Source organism: Rhipicephalus microplus, chromosome 7 (assembly GCF_043290135.1).
Source record: "Rhipicephalus microplus isolate Deutch F79 chromosome 7, USDA_Rmic, whole genome shotgun sequence".
NCBI classification, from domain to species: Eukaryota; Metazoa; Arthropoda; class Arachnida; order Ixodida; family Ixodidae; genus Rhipicephalus; species Rhipicephalus microplus.
The window spans coordinates 140,157,737-140,184,190 of NC_134706.1; the positions used below are offsets into that span (position 1 = coordinate 140,157,737).

At 43.6% G+C, this 26,454-nt stretch overlaps 1 protein-coding gene across 1 annotated transcript in view; it reads right to left on the minus strand.

Moving 5' to 3' along the window:
- The window catches only part of LOC119179042 (transmembrane channel-like protein 6), a 77,127-nt gene extending 50,673 nt beyond the window's left edge, over positions 1–26,454 (minus strand). The window contains exons 1-5 of the mRNA XM_075869797.1: positions 26,204–26,454; positions 20,654–20,728; positions 15,276–15,404; positions 8,219–8,409; positions 4,695–4,877 (exon numbers count right to left, since the gene is read on the minus strand). Of these exons, the coding sequence (XP_075725912.1) occupies positions 4,695–4,877; positions 8,219–8,409; positions 15,276–15,404; positions 20,654–20,723 (573 nt within the window). The 5' untranslated portion in view covers positions 20,724–20,728; positions 26,204–26,454. The remainder of the gene's footprint in view (positions 1–4,694; positions 4,878–8,218; positions 8,410–15,275; positions 15,405–20,653; positions 20,729–26,203) is intronic.

Here is a 26,454-nt window from a genome sequence, read left to right on the forward strand (position 1 = left end):
CTCAAAAATTTTAAGAATTCATCCAGTGCGAGCAGAGTTACAAAGATTTGTTGCACACTGAAATTGCATTCTCTCTCTTCTCGCCCCGACAAAAGCGCTGGAAGCTAAGCAGGGAGGAATGGCAGGGGAAGAAACAATATGTCATCCGCACCTCGTGACCTTAAGCACTTTTTTTTCTTTTTTTAGCTTTGAATGTGCAACTTCTTCAGTGTGGTCGCGTGCGCACGCGTGGACAAGTCGCAGCATTTCGTGGCGATCTCTGTAACGACTGAGCGCGCTATGTTCATATAAGTCAATGGCTGATAGATGGGCTTGCTACGTGTAATTTTTGAGCCTCTTCTGTCATGTTCCGAGAGAAGAGAAGCAATTTTTAGCTGATTTTGATAATTTATTGTGAATTCCAGGCCGCGTGCTCCAGTATAATATTTGGCTCGCATGTTGTCGGTTGCATCTACTACCGATCAGCAGTGTTTTCTGATCATGCTCAAAAAAAGTTGCAGTGCCCCTTTAATGGACCAGCAGTGAGTAATAGGGGCCAACACAAATTCTGCAGCACATACGTACCAGGAGTTTTTGTGCACATAGGTCATACACACTTCGTTTTTTTTCAAATCACGCGCATCATCGCCAAAAAAAAAAAAAAAGAATAATAAACCCCAACATATGCATGCCTGGAGCTTGCAGTGGCAGAAACAGGATTGTGCGATGGCTGCCTAGAACGCGACGATTTTGGACCGACAGCTCAGTCGACTGACTTGCAGCGTAACTTAATGTCAAAGGTTTTCAGTTTCACCTGAAAGGCAAGGTACTGAGAGCAATAGTAATGCGTAAGACAACTAAACAAAGTATAGATCATACTTTTTGTCAGCCCTATATAGCATTGCTGTGAGTGTATGCTTACTAAAAACACTAAAGATAACAGGCAAACAAGAAAGCTTCTCACTTGATGGCCACAAAAAACACGATCTCATGAAACACTAGCATGATGAACACTGCAAACAGAAGAGCTTTGATGGAACATACGCTTCACTCAGTTAGTGAAGAAAGTGGAATCAAGCAATGGGCACATAACACACAAAACAGTTGGATAACACAGACAAATGTGCAAGTACTACTGCTCGTCACTCTGTTATTTTCCAACCAAACTTTAAAAAATCTTGCAAGTAGCTCGATTGGAAATATGAGTATATGTTTTGTGAGTCCGTAAAGAAAACACAAATCTGTTCTAGAAATGATAAAAGGTAAAGTATTTGACTCTTTTATTTTTGAAGCAACATTTGCGAGAAAGATTTTGCACGTAAAATATTGAAATCTCTTCTGGTTATTAAATGTCTCCAGGATATTCTTCTAAACCAAAACAACAATTATAGGCATGACCGTTTTTAGATGAAGATATAAATGTTTTTTGGCTAGAATTTTGAGCTTTTTGCTCACAAGAAAACATTTGTAAGACATATGATTCTGGTGGCAAGAACGTTCTTTTGCTTTACCAAGCGTGAATGGTATTCAGAAAAAAGTCGCAAAAGTTTGCATTTGGTAGCTTCAGCGATGAAAGAGAAAATGTCTCTTTTCTGACGAAAAGTAGTGTTCAAAGAAAGCGCCATTTAAAGGTTGAGTTGTCGCAGTGCAGTCACAAGATCAGATGCATTTCGGGCTATTGCAAACGCTTTACACTGTGGGTAATAATTCACCCCTTTGTGGAAGCACCTGTCAGTAGTGCTAGAATATTGAGCCATGAAAATCGAAAAAAAAAAAAACACATTTTCAGTCGTCCTTTCCCCCCCCCCCTAAAGTTAATTACAATAGGGCCGGCCCCCATTTTAAGGCATTCAGTCAAACTAACCCTTTGTGCTTTCACCAACATTTTTTATATGATAGAAGAAAATGTATGAGTGGAATATCTAAATAATGTGCACTGAAATAGTATGAAGCAATTTTCACCAAATTATAACAATTAGTTTACGAGAAAAAAGTGGGATGTGTGTGTCCCAATGACATGACGCGCCTTTGAAAAAGTGGGACAACACCTGTTGCATTGTTTCATGGGTGGATCAAGTTTTTTCACCAAAATTCTGACAGAAAACAGCTCGAAGCAAGTGGTACGGAGGGGCACTGCAGAAAATGTGCGAAAAAGAATTCTTGGGCAACTCATTTTCAGCTGTGGTACACAATGCGAGCCTGCGTCTTTTGTGTTGTGCCAGCGGCTGTGTCTGACCTCTTTGAATACGCCAACCACTTTAGCTCCTTTCTGTTTCGTCTGTAAGTGTAGATAAAGGCAGTCACCTCAGTTGTGCCTAAATTTCTGCCCACATATAAAACTGCCACGGTGAATCAAGGAAACATGCTGTCACCAAATGCAACAAATCCTGTAAATTCATTGATGAGCTCCATCTAGGTATGAGGTGTACGTTTTTCTCTTAGATTCTGTATACCACAAATATGCTGAGCATATTTGTGTCATAATCAGACCAGATTTCGGAGGGAGGCATTTACTCGGTGCCAGACCGGTCATTGGCACTTGTTATGGCGCTTATTTCAAACCTCTTGAAGAAGGGGGGGGGGGCTTGATATTTCATGTATTTGTTCATTTACAAACTGCCTATAGCACCTAACTCGTCTTTTTCTTTCGGCCCTCTGTTTCAGGAACAATGACTTGACCACAGATTTTGTTCCGACTGCCACTGCTACCCCAATGGTAAAAAAAAGCGCGTAAAGGGATTTCAGTGCTTTCTTTGTACATAATAAGGCATTATCACGTGACATACTTACGCTCATCAACATAAAAAAACATGCGTGCCTGTTATGTAGTTAGACTTACCGTATTTACCAGCATAACTTGCGCCCTCGCATGATTTGAGCATCCCCAATATTTAGCCAGGTTAAAAAAAAATTTTATTCGCATACTTTGCGCTCCCCGCCCCGCCTGAGCCAGCTCGCCGGCATGTGCGCACAGAGAAGTTTTGAACTAATGTCACTGTATAAAAATATTTACGAAGGATTTTTTCATTGCCATTCGTTATAGCACCAAACCAGTCTAAATAGTGTTGGCCAGACCCACCAATTGGCCGCATGGCAGTTGTCACTAGCCTGGGCTATGTGCGCCCCCTTTGTAGCGCAGGTGAAACCGTCACACACTGCTCAAACGAGTTGAACGGCTCGAGGGTTTGCACGGTTTGCCTCCATCTCCCTTTCTCCCCCGCCTTGAGAAAGCATGCGCGAGAAACGGCAAGATCCTTTTCTGTATAAGAGGCTTGCGAGGACCAGTCGTGTCATCTTTTCCCTTCGTTCTCTGCATCTGCGCTGCAATGCGTGCTGAGTGATATCAAAAGTTCGCGCTTAGCGACCAGCCTTTGCTTTTCGCCTGCTTGCGATGGCTTTCAATAACTATACGGCGCAATTGAAGGTGACTGTTAGTTTGCTGAAAAAAGTGGGAGCCTTGCTGCCGCCACACACTTCAGTGTTAACGAGAGTCACATGCGGTACTGGAGAAAACAGAAGAGTTTGCTCGTAAGTGCGAAACCTGGAAGGAGAGTGTTCCGTGAACAAGGGAAGTTTCCTGCCATTTAAAAACAGATTGTTAAATATGTGGGAAATGAACTAGAGTAATACTGCAAGATGAGATAGTTGGTATGGGTGCATCTTAACTTATTTTTAGTGCACACTGACACGCGGAAGCACTGGTGTTGTGCCCTCTCTTTTTCCATGCATCAATGTGTGCTAAAAATAAATTACAATGTGAGAGAGCTTAGGTCCTTCAGGATAGCCATGTCGTGCGAGATGCTGCAGTTTGAAGGAAGGAAGACAACACAGGAGACAGGCATCCCTGCTGCGACTTTCAAGGCAAGCAGAGGGTGAGTGACGCGCTTCATGAGACGCTATCAACCGTGTATCAGACAGAGAGCTACCCTCTACCAGTGTCTGTCGCAGGATTACAAGGAGAAGGTTGTTCAGTTTCACCATTTCATGATTGGGCTATGAAGAACTGGAAACTTCATTCTGTCCCAAATTGGGAAAGCGGACAAAACTTCGTTAGCTCTTGATATGCCACAGAACATAACAGTAAGCGAGAAAAAAGTCTCAACTGTTCCGATCAAAACAACCGGCTGTGAAAAGCAACGCTGCACGGTTACGCTTGCAGTGACGGCTAATTGTCGTAAACTACTGGGGTTCGTGATTTTCAAGCAAAAAACATTGCCCAAAATCAAGGTACAAGGTCATATTCACATTCTCACACAAGAGAAAGGTTAAATGAATGAGGAACTGATAAACAACTGGCTCGACGTTGGGGTACACGACCAGGGACATTGCTGCGACTGGCATCGCTGTTAGTTCTCGACAGTTTCAAAGTCCATCTTGTCGACAGCGTAAAGGAGAAGCTGCGGGACATGAGGACTAACCTGGCTATTATCCCGGGCAGACTAACATCTGTTTGCAGCTCTTGGATGTATCCATAAATAAATATTTCAACAACTACGTGTGCAAGATGTCGGTGGAAGGGATGGTCAGTGGAGAACATGAACTTACTCCCACTGGCTTGTCATTAAAATTAGTCCTGCCCATGCCCTATTCCTTCTTAATTTTAAAAAAGATGTTCTTAATTCCCACTTGTTCCCAGACTCACTCTACTCTTTTCTCGTCCTTCACCATGGCTATGTTGCAGTGGCTTGGGTTGTACCAGTCATTTAAGAACTCACCATTGCAAATGAGAACTTGGTCCTCCGCCACCATGAGACGCTGCGCTGAGCGGCGCTGGCGTGGTCGGCCCTCGACGACGTCAGGCGGCGCTTGACTGAGCGCTTCAGCGTCAGGCTCTGCTTAGAATTGCGTAGCGTAGCCAGTGCAACGGCCTCCGAGAAGTTGCTGTCGGCTCGCAGAATCTGTGTCAAACATGACAATTTCATTTTCGCCAATAATACACAAAAGTCGTCAATATCAAGTGGATTATGCATAGTCAGACTAGCCCCTCACAGGGCATCGAACTCCTTGTATGAGGACAAGAGAAAATAAACATCTTTATTACCCGGAAAAGCCCATTCAGCAAGAGAAACCTTTTGAACCCTATCACTACCATAAAAAAAAAAAAAAAAACTTTTTTTGGCGCTCAATTTGCAGAGCTTTTTCTTTTCTAAATAAACTGGTATCATTCTTTCAATGCAACAATGTTCCTTCACATTACTAGTTTAATTTAAAAAAAAAGTAAATTTAGGGTGGCTTTGCTGCATAGCAATACAACGAAAAATAGAAAAAAAAAGTCTATTTACACACAAATGGCCCAAAATGAACCATCATGGTGCTCTAATGACAAGAAACACAAGTATCACAAGCATAGCTTTCATTGGTATTGTGTAGCACCAATTTTTGCTGAGAACGAGTAGTCATCGGTCACTTTGTTACTAAAGTTCATGACGACTACAGTCGAGCCCGACTATATCGAACCCGTTTATAATTATCCCGTATATCGAACAATTCCTAAACACGGTAAGTTTACATTGAGAATATATAGCAAAAGTTACTGTTTTGTCGAACGAAAATAGCAACGACAACTGATATATCAAACTCCACGTGCTTCAAAAGTGCCCCAGCAAGTTGGCTTTCCCTCGCGGTGGCGGGGAAAACTGCCGGCGCCACTCTAGAAAAAGTTGCTTAGACCCGGTTGTGCGCGAGCGAACACCCCCCTCCAAGAAATGATCCTAGCCCGCTCGCAGTGCTTACAGCCAATCAGAGGCCGTCGTGCTTTCTCCAAGGCGCGGAGGCGGTAGAAGTGAGCGCTATTTTTTCTTTCTTTATGCTTGTGTGCTTGCTGCTGCCAATTCAGCGTGGTCTGTGGTGTTGCCTGTTGGTGCTCTGTGAACTGTATTGGCGTGCTGTCATCATGGCTAGCGCAAAGAGGGAAAATTTGCCGTTCGATCGAAACTTGAAATCATCAATCGGGTTGAGCGTGGTGAAAAGAAGTCCGACGTCGCCGCCGCGTACAAAATTTCAAGGAGCACCTTCAGTACTATCCTGAAGAACAAGGCAGACATCAGGGCCAAGTCGGACAAAAGACCAGGTGCCCGTGGCGCCTGAGCTGTGCGCGCTGCTGTGTACGAAGATGTTGAGGCGGCCGTTTACAAGTGGTTTGTGGACGTTCGGTCGCGAAACATCCCGGTGTTCGGCCCTATGATCGAGCAGAAAGCCAAGGACCTTGCTTTTCTGCTTGGAAGGAATCATTTCCAAGGCGGTTCAGGCTGGCTTCAGCGGTTCAAAGAACGGCACGACATCGTTGGCAAAGCTGTTACAGGTGAAAGCAGAGCGGCGGACCTGGACAGCGTAGAAGAATGGCTCGAGGAAAACTGGCGAGATATCGCACCAAGATATAAAGCCCAAGATATCTTCAATGCGGGTGAAACCGCTCTATTTTGGCAAATGTTGCCAAACAAGACACTTGCGTGTCGTGGCGACAAGACAAGCGGCGGCAAGGCAAACAAAGCTCGTGTGTCCGTGCTGTTGGCAGCTAATTTAGACGGATCGAAAAAGCTTCGACCTCTGGTTATCGGCAAAAGCACGGCACCGCAGTAATTTCGAAATGCCCTGTCGCTTCCAGTTACCCACCGAGCAAACTCAAAAGCGTGGATGACCGGGGAGCTTTTCAGCAGATGGCTATCGTCATGGAATGATGATTTGGTAGGCGAAAATCGCAAGGTGTGCCTGCTCGTGGACAATTGTTCATCGCACCACTGCAGTACAACCTTCAGCAACATCGAGCTGCGTTTTTTGTCCCCGAACATTACGTCGGTACTGCAACCACTGGATCAAGGCGTTATACGCCCAATGAAAGCCCGCTATCGGAAGCGCCTGGTGGAGAGGCTGATGCAGAACCTTCGTGTCGGCAGGGAGCTTAAGATCGACTTGCTCAGAGCTATTTCTATGTTGAGTAGATCGTGGGCAGATGTCAAGAAGGAGACGATCCAGAACTGCTTTAGGCATGCCGGATTCTGCATGCCTGGTGATGATACCCCAAATTCTGACAGCACTGAAGACACCACAGCTGTTCCGGCCGAAGTTTGGAACGAGCTGGCAGAGTTCCCGGGTGCTATCGACGGATCGACATTCGACGAATTCGTCAGTGCGGACGATGATGTCCCCATCATGGGCCAATTACAGGATGAGGATTACATTGCAGACGTCGTGCCGACCACGAGCCAAAGCGACAGCAATATGGAAATCGACGACGGCCCATTGCCTACATCCTCCAAAGCGAGTAGTGCACTTGCGTTGGTCTGGCCCTATTGCTTGAATGTGGAAGGTTGCGGCCTCAGCTGCTCCGACTCGTTGGACAACGTGGAGGCGCGCGTGCTGTCGCAGGCAGCGAAGTCGTTGACACAGAAAAAAATCCGGGACTATATTGTTCCCACAGTAGGGCACGCAAGTAAGCCACTACATAAATAAAGCAATTTTCTTCTAGTTTGTTATGTGCCTTTGTGTCAAAACTTATACCGGGACTATATCGAATTATGTCATATATCAAACTAATAAAAGTTTTTTGGCGAGTTCGATGTACCCGGGTTCGACTGTATACTTGCCAATGGGAGGAAAAAGGTCAATGTTGCAATGAGTTAAAAGAACAATGAAGGCATAAGGACAGAGTGTGCCCAGTCATAGCACCTATCCAATTAGTTCGAGCAGTAAGACAGAGAACCGTAATACACAGCTTCAGAGCAGTGAACATCTCCCAAGATAGGTGGCATCACAATAGGGTGGCACTACACTGCAGTGATACCACCTTTTCGGTTGGGTGGATTTCATGTGCTTTATTGCACGAATTTGTTTCAAATGCTCTTATTAAACGAAACATGAAGGGACTGGAAAAATATGTTCCTTCAACAGGCGTTCTGGTTTCCGAGAGGTGAAAAGGGGTGCAGAATACAAGCACCGAGCCATTCATATCAGAGGTGCTTGTTCCATTTATGCAGCTGTTCTGTTTAACAGACTCCCGTTTACTAGGAGTCTACAGCACTTTGGAATTTCTAACATATTAAACTAGCATCAAAAAATAATTCAAACTCTGCAACATTCCTTTGAATGTCCAAACACTTGAACATTCTCATAGACCTACAATCCACTTTCACTGAAATGCGGCTGCCATGGAAGGAAATCAAGTCCAGGCCTTCAAGCTCTTTAGCAAGGCATTCTAATCACTAAACTACCACAATAACCACGCATGGCCCTGGCAACTTACGTTGAACAGGTCATCAGCATTCATGTCATTGGCATTGTTTGCTGTGGCTGCACGCACGCGGAGTGTCAGGTAGCGCCAGTTATCACGCTGCCTGCTGCTCCCGGCGTCAGAGGGTGCAGTCGTCGGTGGCACCTTGTCGCCCTGAGGTTTCTCGGAGACTACGGCATCGGGCTCTACAGGGCTCAGGTCATCTGCGTGATAAGCACCAGCACACACCTCTTTTAATGAAAAATCAAATCAATCACACACACACACACATATACAGTTAAACCTGCTTGTAATTAATTCCTTGATATAACGAAGTTTTTCTATTCCCCGCCATCCTTGCTCCATAGAACATGTATATGCGACCTCTATATAACCAAGTAACTGCGGAAGACAACCTTGATATAACGAATTTTATCCACAGACAATCTAGAAATTTTGTGCTCCGCATTTTGCATTTTGCTACGAGCATGCATTTTCCGCAGCTGCCCCGCTTAGGCGGCGGCAGGCACGTGGCCCGCATTCGTGTGAGGCGGGTCAGCACCCCACGAGCAGGCGTTGGCCGCCACGGTCGCATGCACAGGTACTGCCCGTACTCAAAAATGAAAAAGGAAAAACTACTTTCGCGCTGGCAGTGCGACACTTTTATTTAGCGTCACATATGTGGGGCCGCGCTGCATATGGAGGGCGCTTTACCTAATAGTTTTCCGCGATGTCCGTGTCTGTTTGTGTGTCGTTCACATTCCGCTTTCGATGCCATGCGCGCGTGCATGGTGGGTCCTCCGACGATCTTCAGCTTTGATTTTCTTTATTGTGACAGCAATTATGTATATTTTTTTTTGCTGCCGCCACAGCCATATATATATATATATATATATATATATATATATATATATATATATATATATATATATATATATATATATATATAGATAGATAGATAGATAGATAGATAGATAGATAGATAAGAAAACTAAAAAAATGCGCCAGCGCACGCCTCTCTCTCCCACGCGTACTTTGCCCCGCAAATGCGGGGGGAGGGGGAAGGGGGTGTAGGTGCTTGTGCACACCCGCTTACCCTTTGCCTTCGGTGGGGAGAACCAGCGCCTTAGACTTTGACCAGAGCGATTGCGTTTGCCGGGCGCAAAAGGATCACTTCACTCTTTTCACACAGTCCCTTCGCGTTGAAACCACACTGATACTCGCTGAGATAGCAAGCGCACCAGCGATCGCGACAGCCCTTAAAATCAAAGTTCATTATTGCTACTCGAGCGATCCACCCCCGTCGCGTTTTGATGCTTGTTTAAGACAGGTGGCTTACTTTCCGTTTGAGCATTCGACGGCAGTTCCAGCACATGGGATATGTCATGCACTTTCCAGTTGATAGGGACAGGCCGACTCATTTTATCTCTGCTTCAGCAATGCTCGAGGGGTTTTACTTGCTCGTGAAAGTTACGGTGCGCGGGGCGTGTTATCAATCTGGACTTGTTACGGAACATAGCGGCAAAGGCAAAAACCAACCGAGGGTGTTCATATACTTGCTATCGCAATAATAACGCAGTTTTTTACTGTAAAACAAACGTTTTAAGCTAGCTCTGCCCTCAGTTCCCTGTTTGTTTAATTCACTCGTTTATTTTCTGAATTTTGGTACTGAACCTGCATAGAACGAAATCCTCTTTATAATAAATTTTCCGGGAATTTGTCAAGTTCGTTATATATTCTTTTTTTAACAAACCAAAATGTCTTTCTTGCAGTGCGTACTGTATTTCTTACTTTATGAAGGTCAATGAACCAGCTAAGGATATGCCATTCAATTTTTATCTGATTATTAAGAAACAGACACAGATATATCAAATCTAAGGCCCGCATTCGCAAACCAACCCTAACTTTATCGCTCGCTTTACTTATCATGTATGGTTCTTTCATGGGCTTTTTAAACCAACATGAAGGCAACGTTTGCAAGTCAACTTTTGTTATTTTTTGTCCTGTTTACTGCTTTCAGTCATTTGATGCGCATTAAGGACACAAAAATTATATGCAAAACCAGAGATAAGGTTAAGGTTGGTTTGTCAATACAAGCCTAAAAAAGCTAGTGACCAGCCATACACACTTGGAATTAACCCATTCAGGGTCTATGATCAACACATACATCACACGCCAACAGCCCCAATACAGTCAGACATACATATATACCATTGCCAGTATGTTTAAAATGTGCACCTTTCTTGACCGTTTCTCATGCTTGTCACGGACTGCCACATCGCAGGAATATGTGCAATTTTTGCCTAGCACTGATGTCTCTCTGTTTCTTTTTTGTTCTTTTACAGTGGTGTATCAACTAGTTTCAGCTTTGTCCTTTAGCCTGCTCCCGCTTATTGCACCAGCATAATTGGTGGCTTTCCAGTTTAGAATTTTAAGATGACCAATTTTTTACCATCTCATTTATTGCTCCCCAGTATGCAATTATGCCATTATACTAGCAGGCGCTAACTGATACAAACAATATCGCTGTGGTTATGTTTCCTGTTCTGTAGACGTACGAAAACTGTTTCTGTTATGGTGACCAGACGAATGGTTATTACAGGTTTTGGACTTGTTCTTGCATTCCGGGTGTACTTGCAACTACACAATTTCCTTCAGTGCTCTCACCCGTGCAGTTTGTTCTTACTATCGAAGTGAACGCCGATTTTTCTACCGCAAGGGAGTCTAGCGACAATTCATCTGAATCTCCGCTCAACTGCTAAATCAGAATGCGATTCTGTAAATGTCAGCCCATCATTGGAGGAGTTACTTAAGAGTCAACACTAAGATGTTGACGAGTGAGTGGCACCTCAAAAGTGTTTGCGGCGAGACGCTGCTTACTAGATCACAAGTGGCTTTTCTCCCTCCGTGTTTTTCACTTAATGCCACTTTGTGTACTGCTTTTTGTACATCTGTAAACTAAACAGACACTTATTTGAACGCATAATTCTTAACATTTTTTTTTATTTATCTTGCTATTGCTAAAATAAACCATGTGTATTTAACAACACGAGTGACATTCTTGTTACTTTACGGTCACTCTGAAAAATTTTAGACAATGTGTTTTTTCAAATAGATCTGTTTGAAGATTCTAACTCAGCAATTAAAAAATGAGCACTTCAAGGACACATTCCACGAAAAAAAAAATCATCCCTCAAAGGGTTAAAGCAGTAAGTGACCAACCATAGTATTCTTCCAGTGGTATGATGTGTCACAGAGGCATGGGGAATAACAAAGGAACTTCAGGGGAAGCTAACAACAACAGAGTGCACTATGAGACAAGAATGATAGGCGTAACATTGTGACAGGAAGATAGCCGAACGGATCGAGGAACAAAACAGAGACAGCTAATATCTTAATTGACATTGAGAGAAAAAAACTGGCCTGGGCCGGTCGATTCATAAGAAGTCGTCATAGCTGATAGTCACTTATCACTGGAATAGATACCAAGAGATGGAAAGTGCAAGTCATGGACAGCAGGGCTAGGTGAGGAGATGAAATCAAAAAGAAGTTTGAAGGCATAACATGGATTCGGCTTGTGCAGGAGATCATTAGGTGAGGCGTTTATCCAGCAGTGGGCATACTATTTGTCCTGGGTACAATGACTATGACGATTGACACAATACTTAAATTGAAGATTGCATCAATGTTTCCAAAAAGCTTAGTTTCAAAGGGTCAGTCAATGTATCAGAGGCTGCCTGCTGTTCACGCTCATGTGCATTGGAAAATGCAGTGCACCAACATTTGCTTGTCTCTTGGTCAGCGACAGCAAATTTGAAAGCGCAGAATCAAAGAACTGCTGAACTGAACCATGAGAGTGAATTACCTAGAAGAATGAGGATGGGGTAAGTAAAACTTGGCAAGCATTCTCAAATCATGAACAGTAGTCTACTACTACCCTTAAAGAAGAAGAAGGTGTATAACAGCTGCATCTTACCGGCATAGAGTTTCCTAAAATTAACTGGAGGGGAATCTGGTGCTGCGATCATTCAGCGACCATGCGAATGATGGGTTGTATACGAATTTGCCTAGTCTTTGTACTTGCGGGCAGCGAATCGCACTTGTGCCTCGATTTATTTTTGTGTTTAAATTTTGTTTCGAAGGAAAGAACGAACCCTTTCGAACTTCGTGACCCAATTTGAATTGGTAAGCCTAAAAGAATGAGGCAATGAAGCACAAGCAGCTGAACATTTGCTGATTTTCATTTCATAAAAACACAGCTATGAGCCAAACGAACACACATTGAGCCAGAAGTACGAAGATTAGACAAATCCGTAAACTACCCATCATTCCCACGTTCCCTGAAGCGCCGTGCGTTGCAGCTCCAGTAGACACTAGTGCTAGAGTTCCCTCATGTGAATATTTAGGAAACTCTATGCTTACTGGTACTTACCTACGAATCAGAAACCTGGAGAAACCTGGAGGATTACAAAGAGGGTTAACTTAAATTGAGGCCATTGCAGTGAGCGATAAAAACGAAAATGACAGGTGTAACCTTAAAATGCAGAGAGAGAGCAAAGTGGGTCAGGGAACAAACCGGGGTTAGGGATACGATAGGTGAAATCAAGACGAAGAAATGGACATCCACAGGCCAGTCATGCAGAGTGTAGGCAGGATAATCGCTGGCCATCAAGGGTAACCGATTCCAAGACAGCGCTCTTGGAACCTCTCCTCAAGAGAGGGCAAATTTGCGAGGGGAAGACATAAAGTTAGGTGAGCAGATCACATTAACAGGTTTGCAGGTATAGGGTGGCCGCAGAAAGAAAAGGACCGGATTTATTCACAAAGCATGGGAGAGTGTCTTTGCCCTGCAGTGGGCATTGTCAGGCTGCTGATAATAATAATGACACAAAGAGCCTTGCATATGCCATCCATCTCTGATTGTGCTTTTAAAAGAAAGTAGGTTGACCATTAAGCTTTTCCTTCGTTGCCTCTTTAATGCAGCATGTGACGCTTGCTGCCCACCTTTCAGTGTCTGTGAAGGCCACGAACTCAGTAGAGAAAACGGAAATTGCAAAAGAAACAATCAATATACCTACCCAAATCTAATCCACAACCACCCTCCCCCTTCTTCTTAATATTATTAAACTGAATCCAAGAATTCGCTGATGGTCCCAACATGGTATGAAACTAAAATCATGTTCACAATGTTGGCTACAGCTGACTATCATGGGAGCACATGTACTATAATCATGATATGAAGATGGCAGTGTAGCAAGTTTTGTTGCAAATCTGTACAGGCTAGTTTGTTGCTCAACTACAACCTTTGTCAATTACACCAATTTTCAAAAAAGTGCATTTGGGAAGTGCTCCGTATCTAAGAAGAGTTATTTTGCGAACTTAATGAAGCTATGTTCAGTCTTTTCCATGCCCGAAACCTGAGTCCTCGGGCAATGGAAACCAAGAAAAACCTTCGGCCACATGTTGACCCGGAAAAATTCCATTGACCCAGAAACAAGAGAACACCCAGGTGCTAAAGACAAGCTAGCCAGCTGCAACTCCGCAAAGACCAACTTGTCAAACTAAAAGCCCTTGAAATGGCACACAACCGAGGCGCACTTTGAGGCGACTTAAAGCGAGAAAAACTAGATCACAGACGAAAAGTAACTGCGAGGAATATATATTTCATTAGGTGCTCGCTTACTGTCTAAATTTGTTTGTGCATTGATTTTAAAGGGACACTAAAAAGGAACAATGTCCTGGTTTGGATTGATAAACATACTTATTATTGCTGTTTATTTATTATTACTGTTTATTTATTATTACCATTTATAAGTACCATGTTTTATCACCTCATTATTTTTATATAGTTGTTTTATAACATTGTTCTATTAATACTACATTGTCTTGCCATTTGCCCTTGTATTTTTTTTTTTCTTTCTTTACCGTGGGCCTCCCCTACAGTCTTCGGACTGTGGGACCCTAGTCTGTAAAACGTCTCCTTCATTCTATGTATCGCTACTTTGTTACTAATAAACTTCAAACTTCAAACTCTGAGAAATCCAATGCCATAGCTTTCACTCTCATATGGTGTCATCCATTTGCAGATCCAAAGCCCTTCCGGTAATACTTTTTTCAGCTCCATAAGAAGCAAGTCTGTTCCACTGGCAGATTGAGAGTGCTCCCTTTATGTTCTATTGGCAGATCTGGGGCAGCTCCGTCATGAAATTCACTTCATGAAGTAACTTTTTCTACTCCGTGAAAATCGGCAGGCTCCACCGGAAGTCGCAAGCGCCCCGTGTCTTGAAACGGTGCCAACTTTGGGCACACCAACGGACACCGCTCGCGTCGGAGCTCACGTTTTGCTAGCGTAGCGTCGCTGTGCGCAGCGTGCCCACTCAAGCAAGGAGTGAAACGCTTATATCCCATTCCGTCCTGACCCTGCCATTTGCTTCAGAGGGAGGGTGTGTGTGTTCCATTGGTAGATTCCCTTCTGTTGACCTCCGCGAGAGTGGAGTGCTCCATTGCAGAGTTCGTCAGCCACTCCGAATCTGCCATGAGTGACACCTATAAGTTCATTATTATTATTATTCGAGAAAATCTAAGCTGAAATTTTGCTTCATTTTAAAATTTTGTGATGAAATATCCGCGCGCGACATAACAAATTACAAAATGTATTTTTCGTATTTCTGCTACATTGCTTTAATAAAATTTCTTAAAACTTCATATGCTATTTCTATGGAAGCCACAGATGACAATGTTGTACTTCATTTTTATCGAGCAGAAGCTATGCAGGACCAAATAGATGCCTTCAAGATTTACCATGTCACGGTGTTTGGTGCAGGAATTTCACAGTGGCATCTCCACCCGCATTATTTTTTCACGCCTTTTCTCGCTTACCAATCATCATGTTGTGATAAGAGTGGCATTTTCGGAATTGTGAAACTACTCTACTAATACACGAAAGATTGTTTTGCTCTTTAGCGTCCCTTTAGGTGAGTACAGAGTTTTTGAAGATGTCAAGAGGCAAAGGAGGGGGCAGAGAAACACTTGCGCTTAGGATTATTTCCTGAATGACAAAGCCATTGTGTAACAGTGCAAAAAGACTTGCCCAGATTCCTAGATGGCAGCTGCCTGATGAGGTTGCGGGTGTGGTAGGGTACGCTCGGCCGCCGCACCTCGGCGCCATCGAGTCGAGCTGGGTGGACGTAGCCGTGCTCGTCCTCCTCACCACTCTCCACTGCATCAAGAGGACCACATCGTCAGTTGCATGCCTGACATAAGGATTAGCTGATTGCTTTGCGGGATTAACTTAAAAGCGATCGGCTGACCACATGATTGATTGATTTGTGGGGTTTAACGTCCCAAAACCACCATATGATTATGAGAGACGCCGTAGTGGAGGGCTCCGGAAATTTTGACCACCTGGGGTTCTTTAACGTGCACCCAAATCTGAGCACACGGGCCTCGACATTTCCGCCTCCATCGGAAATGCAGCCGCCGCAGCCGGGATTTGAACCCGCGACCTGCGGGTCAGCAGCCGAGTACCTTAGCCACTAGACCACCGCGGCGGGGCTACGGCTGACCACATGCCAGGTGCAATATGCACACTAAGCAGCATTTATGGCCTTAGTTTATTTATACTTATTTATACCCTTGATCTTATCAGAAATCGTAAGACGAATGACATTTACAGCACTCAAGGAAAGAAATGTGACAACTTAGGAACAAGCAGTCTAAGTTCACGTCATGTATCCATAGAGCTTCCCAATATTATGCACATTTAGCTGAGCGTCACTTATGCTCATTTACGTGCACCTTTATCACAGCCTTGCCACCATACGAAACACTCAAATTATAGGTGCACATGGTACAGAATGCGTACTTGTCATCTTCCCGCAAGTCACGAGGCACAGAAACTCAGCTGGGTATCAGTCCAGAAGCACTTGCAAGTACTTTGCTTTTAACGCCGCCACCGACCTTCTAACTGAACTCGAAGAAACACGCAAACCTCCACAACTATGTAACAAACACAATTGCGGTACGGGGGCCAACGCGTCTCAGGGCCGCCGGCCTTCGCTCAGATATGTAATACTATAGTGCCTAAAATAATATATTTGGCAGTACTCTATGGTATGGTTACAGTGAACTAGAAGTGTAGTGGCAAATGCTCGTCCACAGCAGTGCAACTTTCGCAGCAGAAAAAGCTGACGTACGTAAGTGATTAAAAAAAAAGAAACGAAATTCTCAGCAGTGGCGGCCACTTATCGAGAAATTCAAGACACTAGTCGTACAATCGGGAGATTAGGTCAAAATTTGGAAGTCTCCAGGACGATTCGGGGAGAGTTGGCAGCTATACAACTGTGGTATCTGTTGTGATCTCGAGGAGCGCCCAGAAGCGTGCGTGCTACGGCGCTATGAGGCACTTTGCAAACTCTGTGGCAAATTTGCACGAAAACATTGGCACTGCACCAAGTTACCATCGAAGTATCAAAACAAATCGTCGATTACATGAATAACAACAAAGCACGGCCGCTGCCTCGCTCTCCACATGAGAAATGACTGTAGAAAAGATAGCTTATATCTTGGGTTTCTTGAAGTAAGCGTGAATGAAGAGCAAATTGCAACCGAAGCAAGAATTAGGGGTGCTAACACATTATAAAAATCGTTAAACCTTTCTGGGCAAACTTGCGATTTTTTCTGGTTTTCCAGAAATCTGCGACATACCTATGAGGCGATGGATGGCCTTTCTGAGGGATGGACAGCCAATCCTGCTGTCATCGCTCAGAAGGAGCGTGCAGGTGCCCTAAAGTCTCATAATTGCAGGCAGTGATCATTGGTTGGTGTGGCCTGTTTCGTGACTTTCGCCCGCTGTGTGCTTGTCAGCTGCGATGCCTCTACACTCGCACCATTCGTGAACCCTGGTATGGCGCACCGATAATTAAAAAAGACTGGGAACATGCTGCACACAGATAGAAAGAAAAAACTGGGTGCAGCAGCCGGCAAAGGAGGGGGAATGGAGAATGGAAAGGGGATGGCATAATAAATAACGAAGATCTAATGGGTAACGATGCTCAAGGTGAGAGTTCATGGTACTGGAGTGGATGAATGTAAGGGGTGAATCTATAACATGGGAGAAAAATGAAATCCTAATTTTGACATCTGAAGTTGGAGTGTGTTTACAGTCAAACCCCTTTATAAGAAACACTGATGTAAAAGACAAATGGGCAATAGAGAGACCAGTGTGCCAACTATAAAATATGGGTTGATAGGAAAATGGATACAAGGTAACCTGCTTATAAAAGACATCCCATATAAAAGACAAGAACTGCTGCGCTGAGCATGCCTCTTATAAAAGGGTTTAATTGTATTATGCGACTGTGTTCATTACGTGAGTAAATATCGTATTGGTGCTTGCAGCTTTGAACACACTTGTGGCTTTGTTTATTGTTGTGCTTTGGCTGCTGTTTCGAATGATGGAACGGATCACAGTGAACCTCATGAGCCAATTTGAATTGGTGAGCATAAAAAGGTTAAAAGAAATGTACCGCTCGGCAAAATTTTCTTGATTGTTGTGCAAATGACAAGTTCATGCATCACATTTGTGGAAACGAGCATGCTTCTTTCCCATAAAAAATGAAGTATAAGTTTAACTTGATGCTGAAAGTCGACAAAAAGTAACTATAGTGTCACCTGACAGCGATGTAGTCAACATACTGGAAGGACAAGAAATCCTCACAGGTGCACTTATTTTTATAACTTGAAACAAACATGTATAACCTGAAATTGTATTTTACCTACTTGAGGCTGAACGAGAGACTAAATTTTGTTTTTTTTCTCCTGCATTTAAAAAGGCACCCAGTGACGCTGCCAGCAATGGGTTTGCCTGCCTGCATGCCTGCCTGCAAACAACATAGAAACGCGAGCACGGTGTCCGCCACCACTCATAAGAACAGCACAAGGATGTGCGTGTGCCTTAAAGGACCACTAAAATATTTGTTTATTAATAAAGAAAACTTGATGAAGCCTGCAAAAACCACATGCAGTTTCAGTTTTCAAGTTTCACCAACATTACGGATTACAATTGTCACTGCCTCCACCAACGATTGTTTTGGGCATTCATCCCACCAATGGAAGACCAAACACAGATCGAAAAATTCTGTGAATTTCCACACACTTACAGAGAAACCACTGGAAGGTTTGACACTTCAGATGATACGTTTATATAGCAACACAAAACAGGAAAGCAGTGCAGGATGGCAGACAGTCCCTTCAAGGCGTTGAAGTAGAACTGCTGAACTTTCGTTGAACTTCATCATGTGACAAAGTGACTCCAGGCCTCTGGGAGCCGAAAGAATGAAGGTTGGGCCAATCTGTGTATTACATATTCATTCCCAAGCTGGCCCTGCATTGCAGCTTTGATAGACACAAATGCCTGGCTTACTTACAGAAAACTCTATGCCCACATCACCTCTAGTGGTCATATCTCTGGTGACATGACAGGGTTATCTGGAAAAATTTCCCCCATGAATTGTTACACTTGAAGGATTCAAAACACGCTTTTTTCTGTGAGCACCATAGAGCGCTAAGGGATGACTCACAAGATGTTTAAAGTGCAACTACGACATGTGCAACAGTTTCATAAAACTTTTGCAAGATGTGCGGCGGCCAGGAGCGGATTATCCAGTGTTCAAAGGATTCAAATGAACCAAGCCCTCCAGTTTTAAGGGGCCTTCCAAAGGCCAGAAAAAATGGCCTACTTCGTTGTTTTGTTTGAAAAAGTTCTACCCTTGTGCTGGATTCCACTGACAGAAACAGATTATTAATTTCAATAACCAATATACATCATTTAACCATATGGTGTAGTAGCGCAATTTTCACGGGGACGAAGAGGACAAGAACACACGACACTCGCTACACTCGCAACTAATTTTATTTCAGAAGCAGCACTTCATATATAACCCATAACCCTAGCGACACAGAAAAGAACTACGAACATTGAATCATTACCAACAGAAGCTTTTGCGCAGACTCAAGCGATAGTACACGGCAGTTACGCTTACAATGATTCAATGTTCGTAGTTCTTTTCTGTGTCGCTAGGGTTATGGGTTATATAAGAAGTGCTGCTTCTGAAATAAAATTAGTTGCGAGTGTAGCGAGTGTCGTGTGTTCTTGTCCTCTTCGTCCCCGTGAAAATTGCGCTACTACACCATATGGTTAAATGATGTCTCACCAACTAGCCCAGCTCTCAACCCTACCAATATACGTGCTTCTGAGAGGTTGTTCGTTGCATAACGTGCATAATCTTGAAGTCAGCTTACAGTTCTGCAGTCTGGTAAAAACCTTTTATTCGCCCAAGGCTACGCATCTTGTAGAGATGAAGGAGCTGATCCAGCGAATAGACACATGCATAGAGCAGCCTGACGAGGATTTCAGCAGCTACGGTACAAAACGCAATGCAAAGACGCATAGAGAGTGTTTCCTGTCTGAAATATCGCTTGATGCGTTTAAGGCAAATAACCGGTATGAAGCTGACGCTTAGGTATGCTACAGTATGCTTTCATTATAATATAAACAACGCACCATGAAATGTTTGTATCGGACGGAACTTCCTGATTATGCAAAGACTCCGGAGGAGTAATGGTTTGATTTTTTGCTTCTGGCATTGCCGTTCTGTCTTATTCCTGCTTGGTGATTATATAGGGAAACTAAAGAGACCATCAATTGGTAAAGGTTGTGCACAGAAAATATCTACAGCGTATATCCACTATCTATCTGGTCACCAGCAGACCCTCATCGCTATTACTTGAGCATTTTGATAGGTGTCTTCAATCGACCATCACTTTTGAAGTCGCAATGCCCCGCATAGCAACCGCAGGCATCTCAGGTGAACATCATGCTTCCCCGAGCTGACATAACACCGCTTCTGCGCCGAACAATGCAGGACAAAGTACAGCCCTTATAAGTGTATGCCTCGTAAATAAACTTTGTGTGCACACAACAATGCAACAAAGAAAATGCCTAAGTAATATTAAACGCTCTGGAGAGGCTTAACATGAACATGGCATGTGTTCTACGCAGCTAAATTTAATAGGCGTCAAGTCTCAAGCATGACCAGATGACCAAGCAGGAAAGAAAGGGGGCAGGAGGACGGCCCCCCCTTATTTTTTGAACCAGGCCCTCCGCACTGTTAACTCGGTCCTGGTGGTGGCGTACTTCCAAGTTTATTTCAGCTATTAGTACAGAAAAGAGAACATCGTACAAAGTAGATATACTAGAGGAGGTCTGAAAGCAAGAGGCTGCGGGAGGACCTTCTGCGATGGTAACGAAAGTGTCATACAAGATTACCAGAAAACAGCTAGTAGGCATAAGGAAAACTGCATCTCACAGCAAGAACAACTGATGCAGTTCATGCAGGGATGTAACCACTGCAACTGTGCACATGGCCGAGTAAAAGAAAGATTGTGATAATCAGGTGGTTTACTTACATGCATCCAGATAAATGGTGTTTGATGGACGTCTGGGACCTCCATTCTCTCTTGCGTCTCGATTGCTCATGATTCCTGCATGAAAGATCTCTTAAATTTGGGCAACCAATTCCTTTGAAGCTTTACACCTCACATGTTTTCTGCACACATCTGTTTGCCCGAGGGCTAACTGTTCGGTGAAGACAGATGGTGATCGCTAAATACGCTTCTCAGAAGCAGCACATGTAATGGAGCTTATAAATATACTCTAATCTCATTATATATTAAGTGGAACTAAGATTAAAATATTGCTTATAATACTACATATGCTCGACATTAATTGTGAAAGAATGACAAGATATGGCGTTAGAAAATGCACAGTTGAGGGGTGCACAACAATAGATAAAATCCCTGCTTTTGCTCAAGACGAGCACTGTCAACTCTTCATTGATGGCACCAGTGAGCCCAGCGAATATCTTCACATTTTACTATTTGCTGTTAAATTCTGTTATGTTCTTGTTCCTTTTCTTAGCCTTATTGTTTTATCTGTATGCATTGTATTTTTCACTTCATGTGTTTTTTTTAAACTATTGTGCCTTTTTTGTTTAATACCATGAATCAATGTATCACACCAGCTATAGTCTCTGCTTGAGACTGCAGTATAAATAAATAAATAAATAAATAAATAAATAAATAAATAAATAAATAAATAAATAAATAAATAAATGCGAGCAATGTATCAGGCTTCTTCCGTGAGTGTTTAAACTGTTTTCTCTTTTGACTGACTTGCATGACAATTTTGAGTACCTTGAAAGGTGCAAAAGTGGTTTTCAAGGATTCTTCAGCAATACTTCATGCCACTATGGCTGTGAATTAAGAAGCATGGAGAATCACACGCCATTAGTTTTCAAGAAGTTAATGAGTCAACGTGAGTAATCTAAATGACAATTCCATCCTTCCTCCCTTTTGAAGCTGAAGTAAATATAACATAAGATCCTCACTCCACAAAAAAAGCTATGGATCACACAGGATCAAGGGTGACCGTAGTGGTATCTATTGCACAGATTAAGCCTTCACCAGGTTTAACCATTGCAAACAAGTGCGATGTATAAATCAAGCAAAGGCGATTGTGTCTGCACAGTCTAAAATGACAGCGTCGCGAGAAAATAGTTGAAATTTCAAACAAAAGGTCGGGCACCTGTGCTCTATATATGTCGCACCTGGTGGAGTCATGTGCAAATGCCTCTACATAGTATCCTGTGCTTGAAGCATCCCTGACAGACTTAGAGGAAATTAAGGAAGTGTAGTTGACTGCTCGTATTCAATAAAGTTACCTTGATGCTGAAAACCAGCACACAATGAAGCCAAGGAAAATATAGGGAATGTTAATTGGGCTGTTTTAAGTGTATTGTAGTAACTATAGTACAGATGTCAAGAAAGTGAGGTGGACGAAAAGACGACTTGCCGCCTGCAGGGGACCGAGCCTGCGACCTGTTGCTTATTTTGTAAATGCTCTTACCTGGCAGTAGCTGTTGTAAATGAACAATGTTTTTTCTGTGAGCAAACTGAAACAAACTCCTATAACAAACTCTTGTAACAGGCATGTATCCTTCAGCCCTTGAAGTTACCAGGAGCTTCAAAGCGACCCCAGCGGTCATGTTACAAAGCAGCCATGAAGTGTGTGTGCTCACAAAGGGAATGTAGGTTCATAATTTACATGGCATAGCACATCGCGACAGGGACAGAGAAGAACACACACACAGCGTTAATTTGCAACTAATGATTTTATTTAAATCATACCTGCTATTAATATAATAACGGTAGACCTATAAAACCAACGGAACAACACATAAAAATACTAACTAGTCATAACTAATCACAACAATCTGACTATGCCAAAGTGATGATTTCAGATATGTCTTTTCTTTGGCTGACAAAGCTAAAAAAAGCACTGACACAACCAGAAAACAGACACGGGCACTGCTTTACCTAAGCTCTTCTTAAAAAAGCTGCATACTTCTCCACCTATATCAGAATGAAGAGGTGGCTCAGCTTTGACGATAAGTGGATTCAAGCATTGCGACAGACTAACAGATTTCCCAAGAGCATAGCTTGCACATCTGCATGCTGCAAGAACAATAGCCATTGTTACAATAGCGAAGGTATAATTTTCCAGGGTATCAAAAAGTACAAAAATGAATGGGATACCACTGGGGGCCTCCCGCTTATCGATGTGACGGTGAATTTTCTTCAATGAGCATATAAGTAATATTTTGATTAGTTGTGCATGCACAAAGCTTCAAGCATGATAGTGTGCTGGGGTGCGTGGTCGATATGAATGCTGTATACTGTTTGAACCACTAGCAGGGAAGCCACATGTATAGAATAATGTAGGAAATGATGAAGAAACAGAAAATGTTAGATGAAATAGAATGTGCTTCTTTGTTTAGTCTATGTGGGTTGCGTTGTTAATATTTCTTCAGAATGCACCAAGTAGCTCAGCAATATGTTCCATTAAGCTACAGTGCTTATTTACATAGATGCTCACTGTTGCGCACCTTTTCTCTGGCACCTCTAGATGTCAAAGTGTCATTTTCCCACATCAATTTTGGTGCTGAAACTCAAGAACCAAACCAACAATGACCCAAGCCTTTGATTTCTGGCATGGGTGAACAAACTTTTGAGCTTGACTGGTATGAAGAGGGCAAAGAGAAAGCGCGCTTTGCGGCGAACCTTTAACAGGAAAATAATCCACGAGGTCAACCAGGTGCTCCAGTCCAATGAGCTTTCAAGATTTAGTATTCTGCACAGCCACTTGCACATCAGCAACTTTAAACTTAAAGCTCTAAAAAACGAGCCTGAATTCCTGAAAACTTGGTGGCAGACAACTATGAGGTGGTCAGGCAATACGATGGCGCTGTGAACAGCTTGTTGGTATTGCTCAAGTACCACATCAACATTCCGATGACCTCTGCTATGCCTGGATCATCATCTACACCTTCAGCCACGAGCGCATGGCCTGATAAGTGCATAGTCAGACATGAATAACTTTTACCATGCGAGTTCAAAGCATGACTTCCCAAGTAAAAGCTCCGTTTGGTGAGTATGTGGCTACCCTTGTGAGATACGTTCTTGCATTTGGTACATTCGAACGTGAGGCTATCCAGATTAGACAACTTTCATCACTTGGTTTTACTACTGGATGGACTTGCCGCTCAAACCATGGCAAGCATTGAGGTGACAGATTCCTGTTACAATGATGTGCTGAAAACTTTCAAGCATCGTTTCAAAAATATGAGAATCATTGAGCAGCAATACCTAAAGAACTTGTGCATGCTAAGACCATAAAGATCAGCAAGCAAAGCAATTTGATTGCACTGTGAAAGCTTTTGGCACAGTGCAACTGAATGAGAAGGGACTGCATAGCGTTAGTGTCACAGAGTCTTTGTACGCAGCTATGCTGAGTGAAGCGCTGTTCAATGTCATAGCACTTGACATCATAGTAGATCACTGTAAAAAAAGACGATATGGAGAATGTGATCGAAACCAGCCATGCTTCTTCTGATCAGGAACTTGAACAACTGATGAAGTCTCTCCAGATTGAAGATGATCGTAGAGAAAAGTTTGATGATTAATACCTTTCCAAAGTGTTCCAGTATTCAATGGACCTTTCTAGAAGCAATCTCAGAAGTCTGCTGCATTGATTTTTCGGAACAAGACAAAGTCTTCCGTCTCACGTTATTTTTATTCCTGCTCCACTTTCGAGCCCAAGACTGAGGACCGCACAAGTGACATGACTTTTACAGTGAAACGTAACAAACTGGTGACAGATGGTCAACATTTCCGGTTCATGACAAAAAAACATATCATCCGTGATTACTGATGGAGAGTGCAATCTCAGGCATGCAAACACAGATACACCTTGGCTATGTGCAAAGCTCGTAGCTCAGAAGCACCTTCACCGACTAATGCTCACAAGAAGTTGAATGCTATGGGGCGAGTTTCCACAAAGAAGGCTTCAGCCAGACTCGTCAACAGACATCTACTGCAGACATCTTGAACTTAGGTTATGATAATATGTTGTCATATAAGTGGAGTTGTCGACAATGTGTAAATGGAACACGCTCGTTCTTCATCACCATCGCTGTCCTCGTCATGGCGTGCCACGATGGCGGAAGACATGGCTCGACGCTAAGGTACTTCGCCCCTAAAAAGCCTTGCATTACTCACTGCTAGCATCAAGATGGGCTGGACACTGCAGGGTGCTTTATCTGGTGATGGGAGCACATGTAACAAAGCCGGTACCAAAATATCCAATTGCTAAATAGACACCTATTGATTGCAAAGATTTTGGGACCTTGATACCATAGTAATTTTTGACCCGCCAATGTCCCAGCGCGACGCCCAGGGTTTAGAACTACTCAACACTGCTATTCCTTGAAAAAGGCGTTATGAAGTAGGGCTACCCTTGCAATCGCTTCTTGTTGACATGGCCGACAATCGAAAAGTGGAACTTTCAAGGTTTCACGGACTCGTTGGGCGACTGCCATCACACAACGAAGTAGAGAACGGTAGAATGAAATACAACACGATCATGAATTCTCGGCGTTGCGTCGCTTTTCTCTGACGCCTTTAGAAGTCGAAGCGCGGTTTTCCTACGATGAACCCGAGCACGCTTGAGGATAGTGTATCGCACATGGTGTATCGCCACACCACTCGAACGCAGACAGAGATATAGAAGTTCAATGTGTATTTCTCGCAACTGTTGCAAATCGTGCGCGTAGTGAAATCCCGGTTACTCCCAAGCGCTCGAACAACGAAGACAGAAAGGAACGACAGACACGGGTTTGGCGACACCGGCACACAGTTTTATCTGCACGAGTAAAAATCGTGCTTCAGGGACAGCCCTGTATCGAAGTGGGTTCTGGCGATAGCATACGTAGAAGTGTGGCAGTTTGGGCGAGTTACGATAGTTATAGCGCGAAAACAGAACGACGACCTTCTTGTCTTTTTGTCGTCGTTCTGTTCTCGCGCTATAGCTATCGTTATGATAGCCTACGGTCGCTGCACAATATCGACGTTTGGACGACCACTGGTCTAGCTGTCAAGATTGCGGCGGAGGAAATGCAATCTATCACGTAAACATGCAACACAGCCGCACACGTTTCCACGCTGGCGCTTTATTTTTAGCCGCGGTCTGACATACAAAATAATGCGCGCAATAGCTGAGCAATGCGCGCCCGCAGCAGTTCACGGGAGCTAATTCATCACATTTGCGTGACGCAATGGAGAACATGCATGAGCGGCGATATCATGGTTATTAAGCTTACCGAAATAGCAAATTTAGCAGCGCTCACTCAAGACAGACGACAAATAATTTTTGTCAGTGCCTTAATCGAAGCTCTATGTGAGATAAATGAAAGTGGTCCTCGGCCATAACGCAGGTGACGGAGTCGCACAGCCGAGAGCAAGGCAGCCTTGCAAGGCAAGTCCGTAGGCACGCGGCAGCTATAAATGATTTATTCTCAGCAACTCGCAAGGCTAGAGGCAACATGCGGGAGTGCCACTGACCTGTAGATGGAAAGGTCTGAAGCTCTGCCAACAGTCCAAGAGTCACCGGCGGTGTCTCATGACTGCGCGGCGGAATCTTGCCCTCTCATCACACCAACTGTTCGAGCCTCGAAGAGAGATCGGTCAACAACTCAAACAGTTTTGACATCGCGGCGCACAGAACGCAGCAGAATGGGCGAAACGGGGCGAAACTACAAGCAGGCCAAGCAAGTTTTCTTGGCTATTGCGACGGGCACCGTGAAAGCTTTATT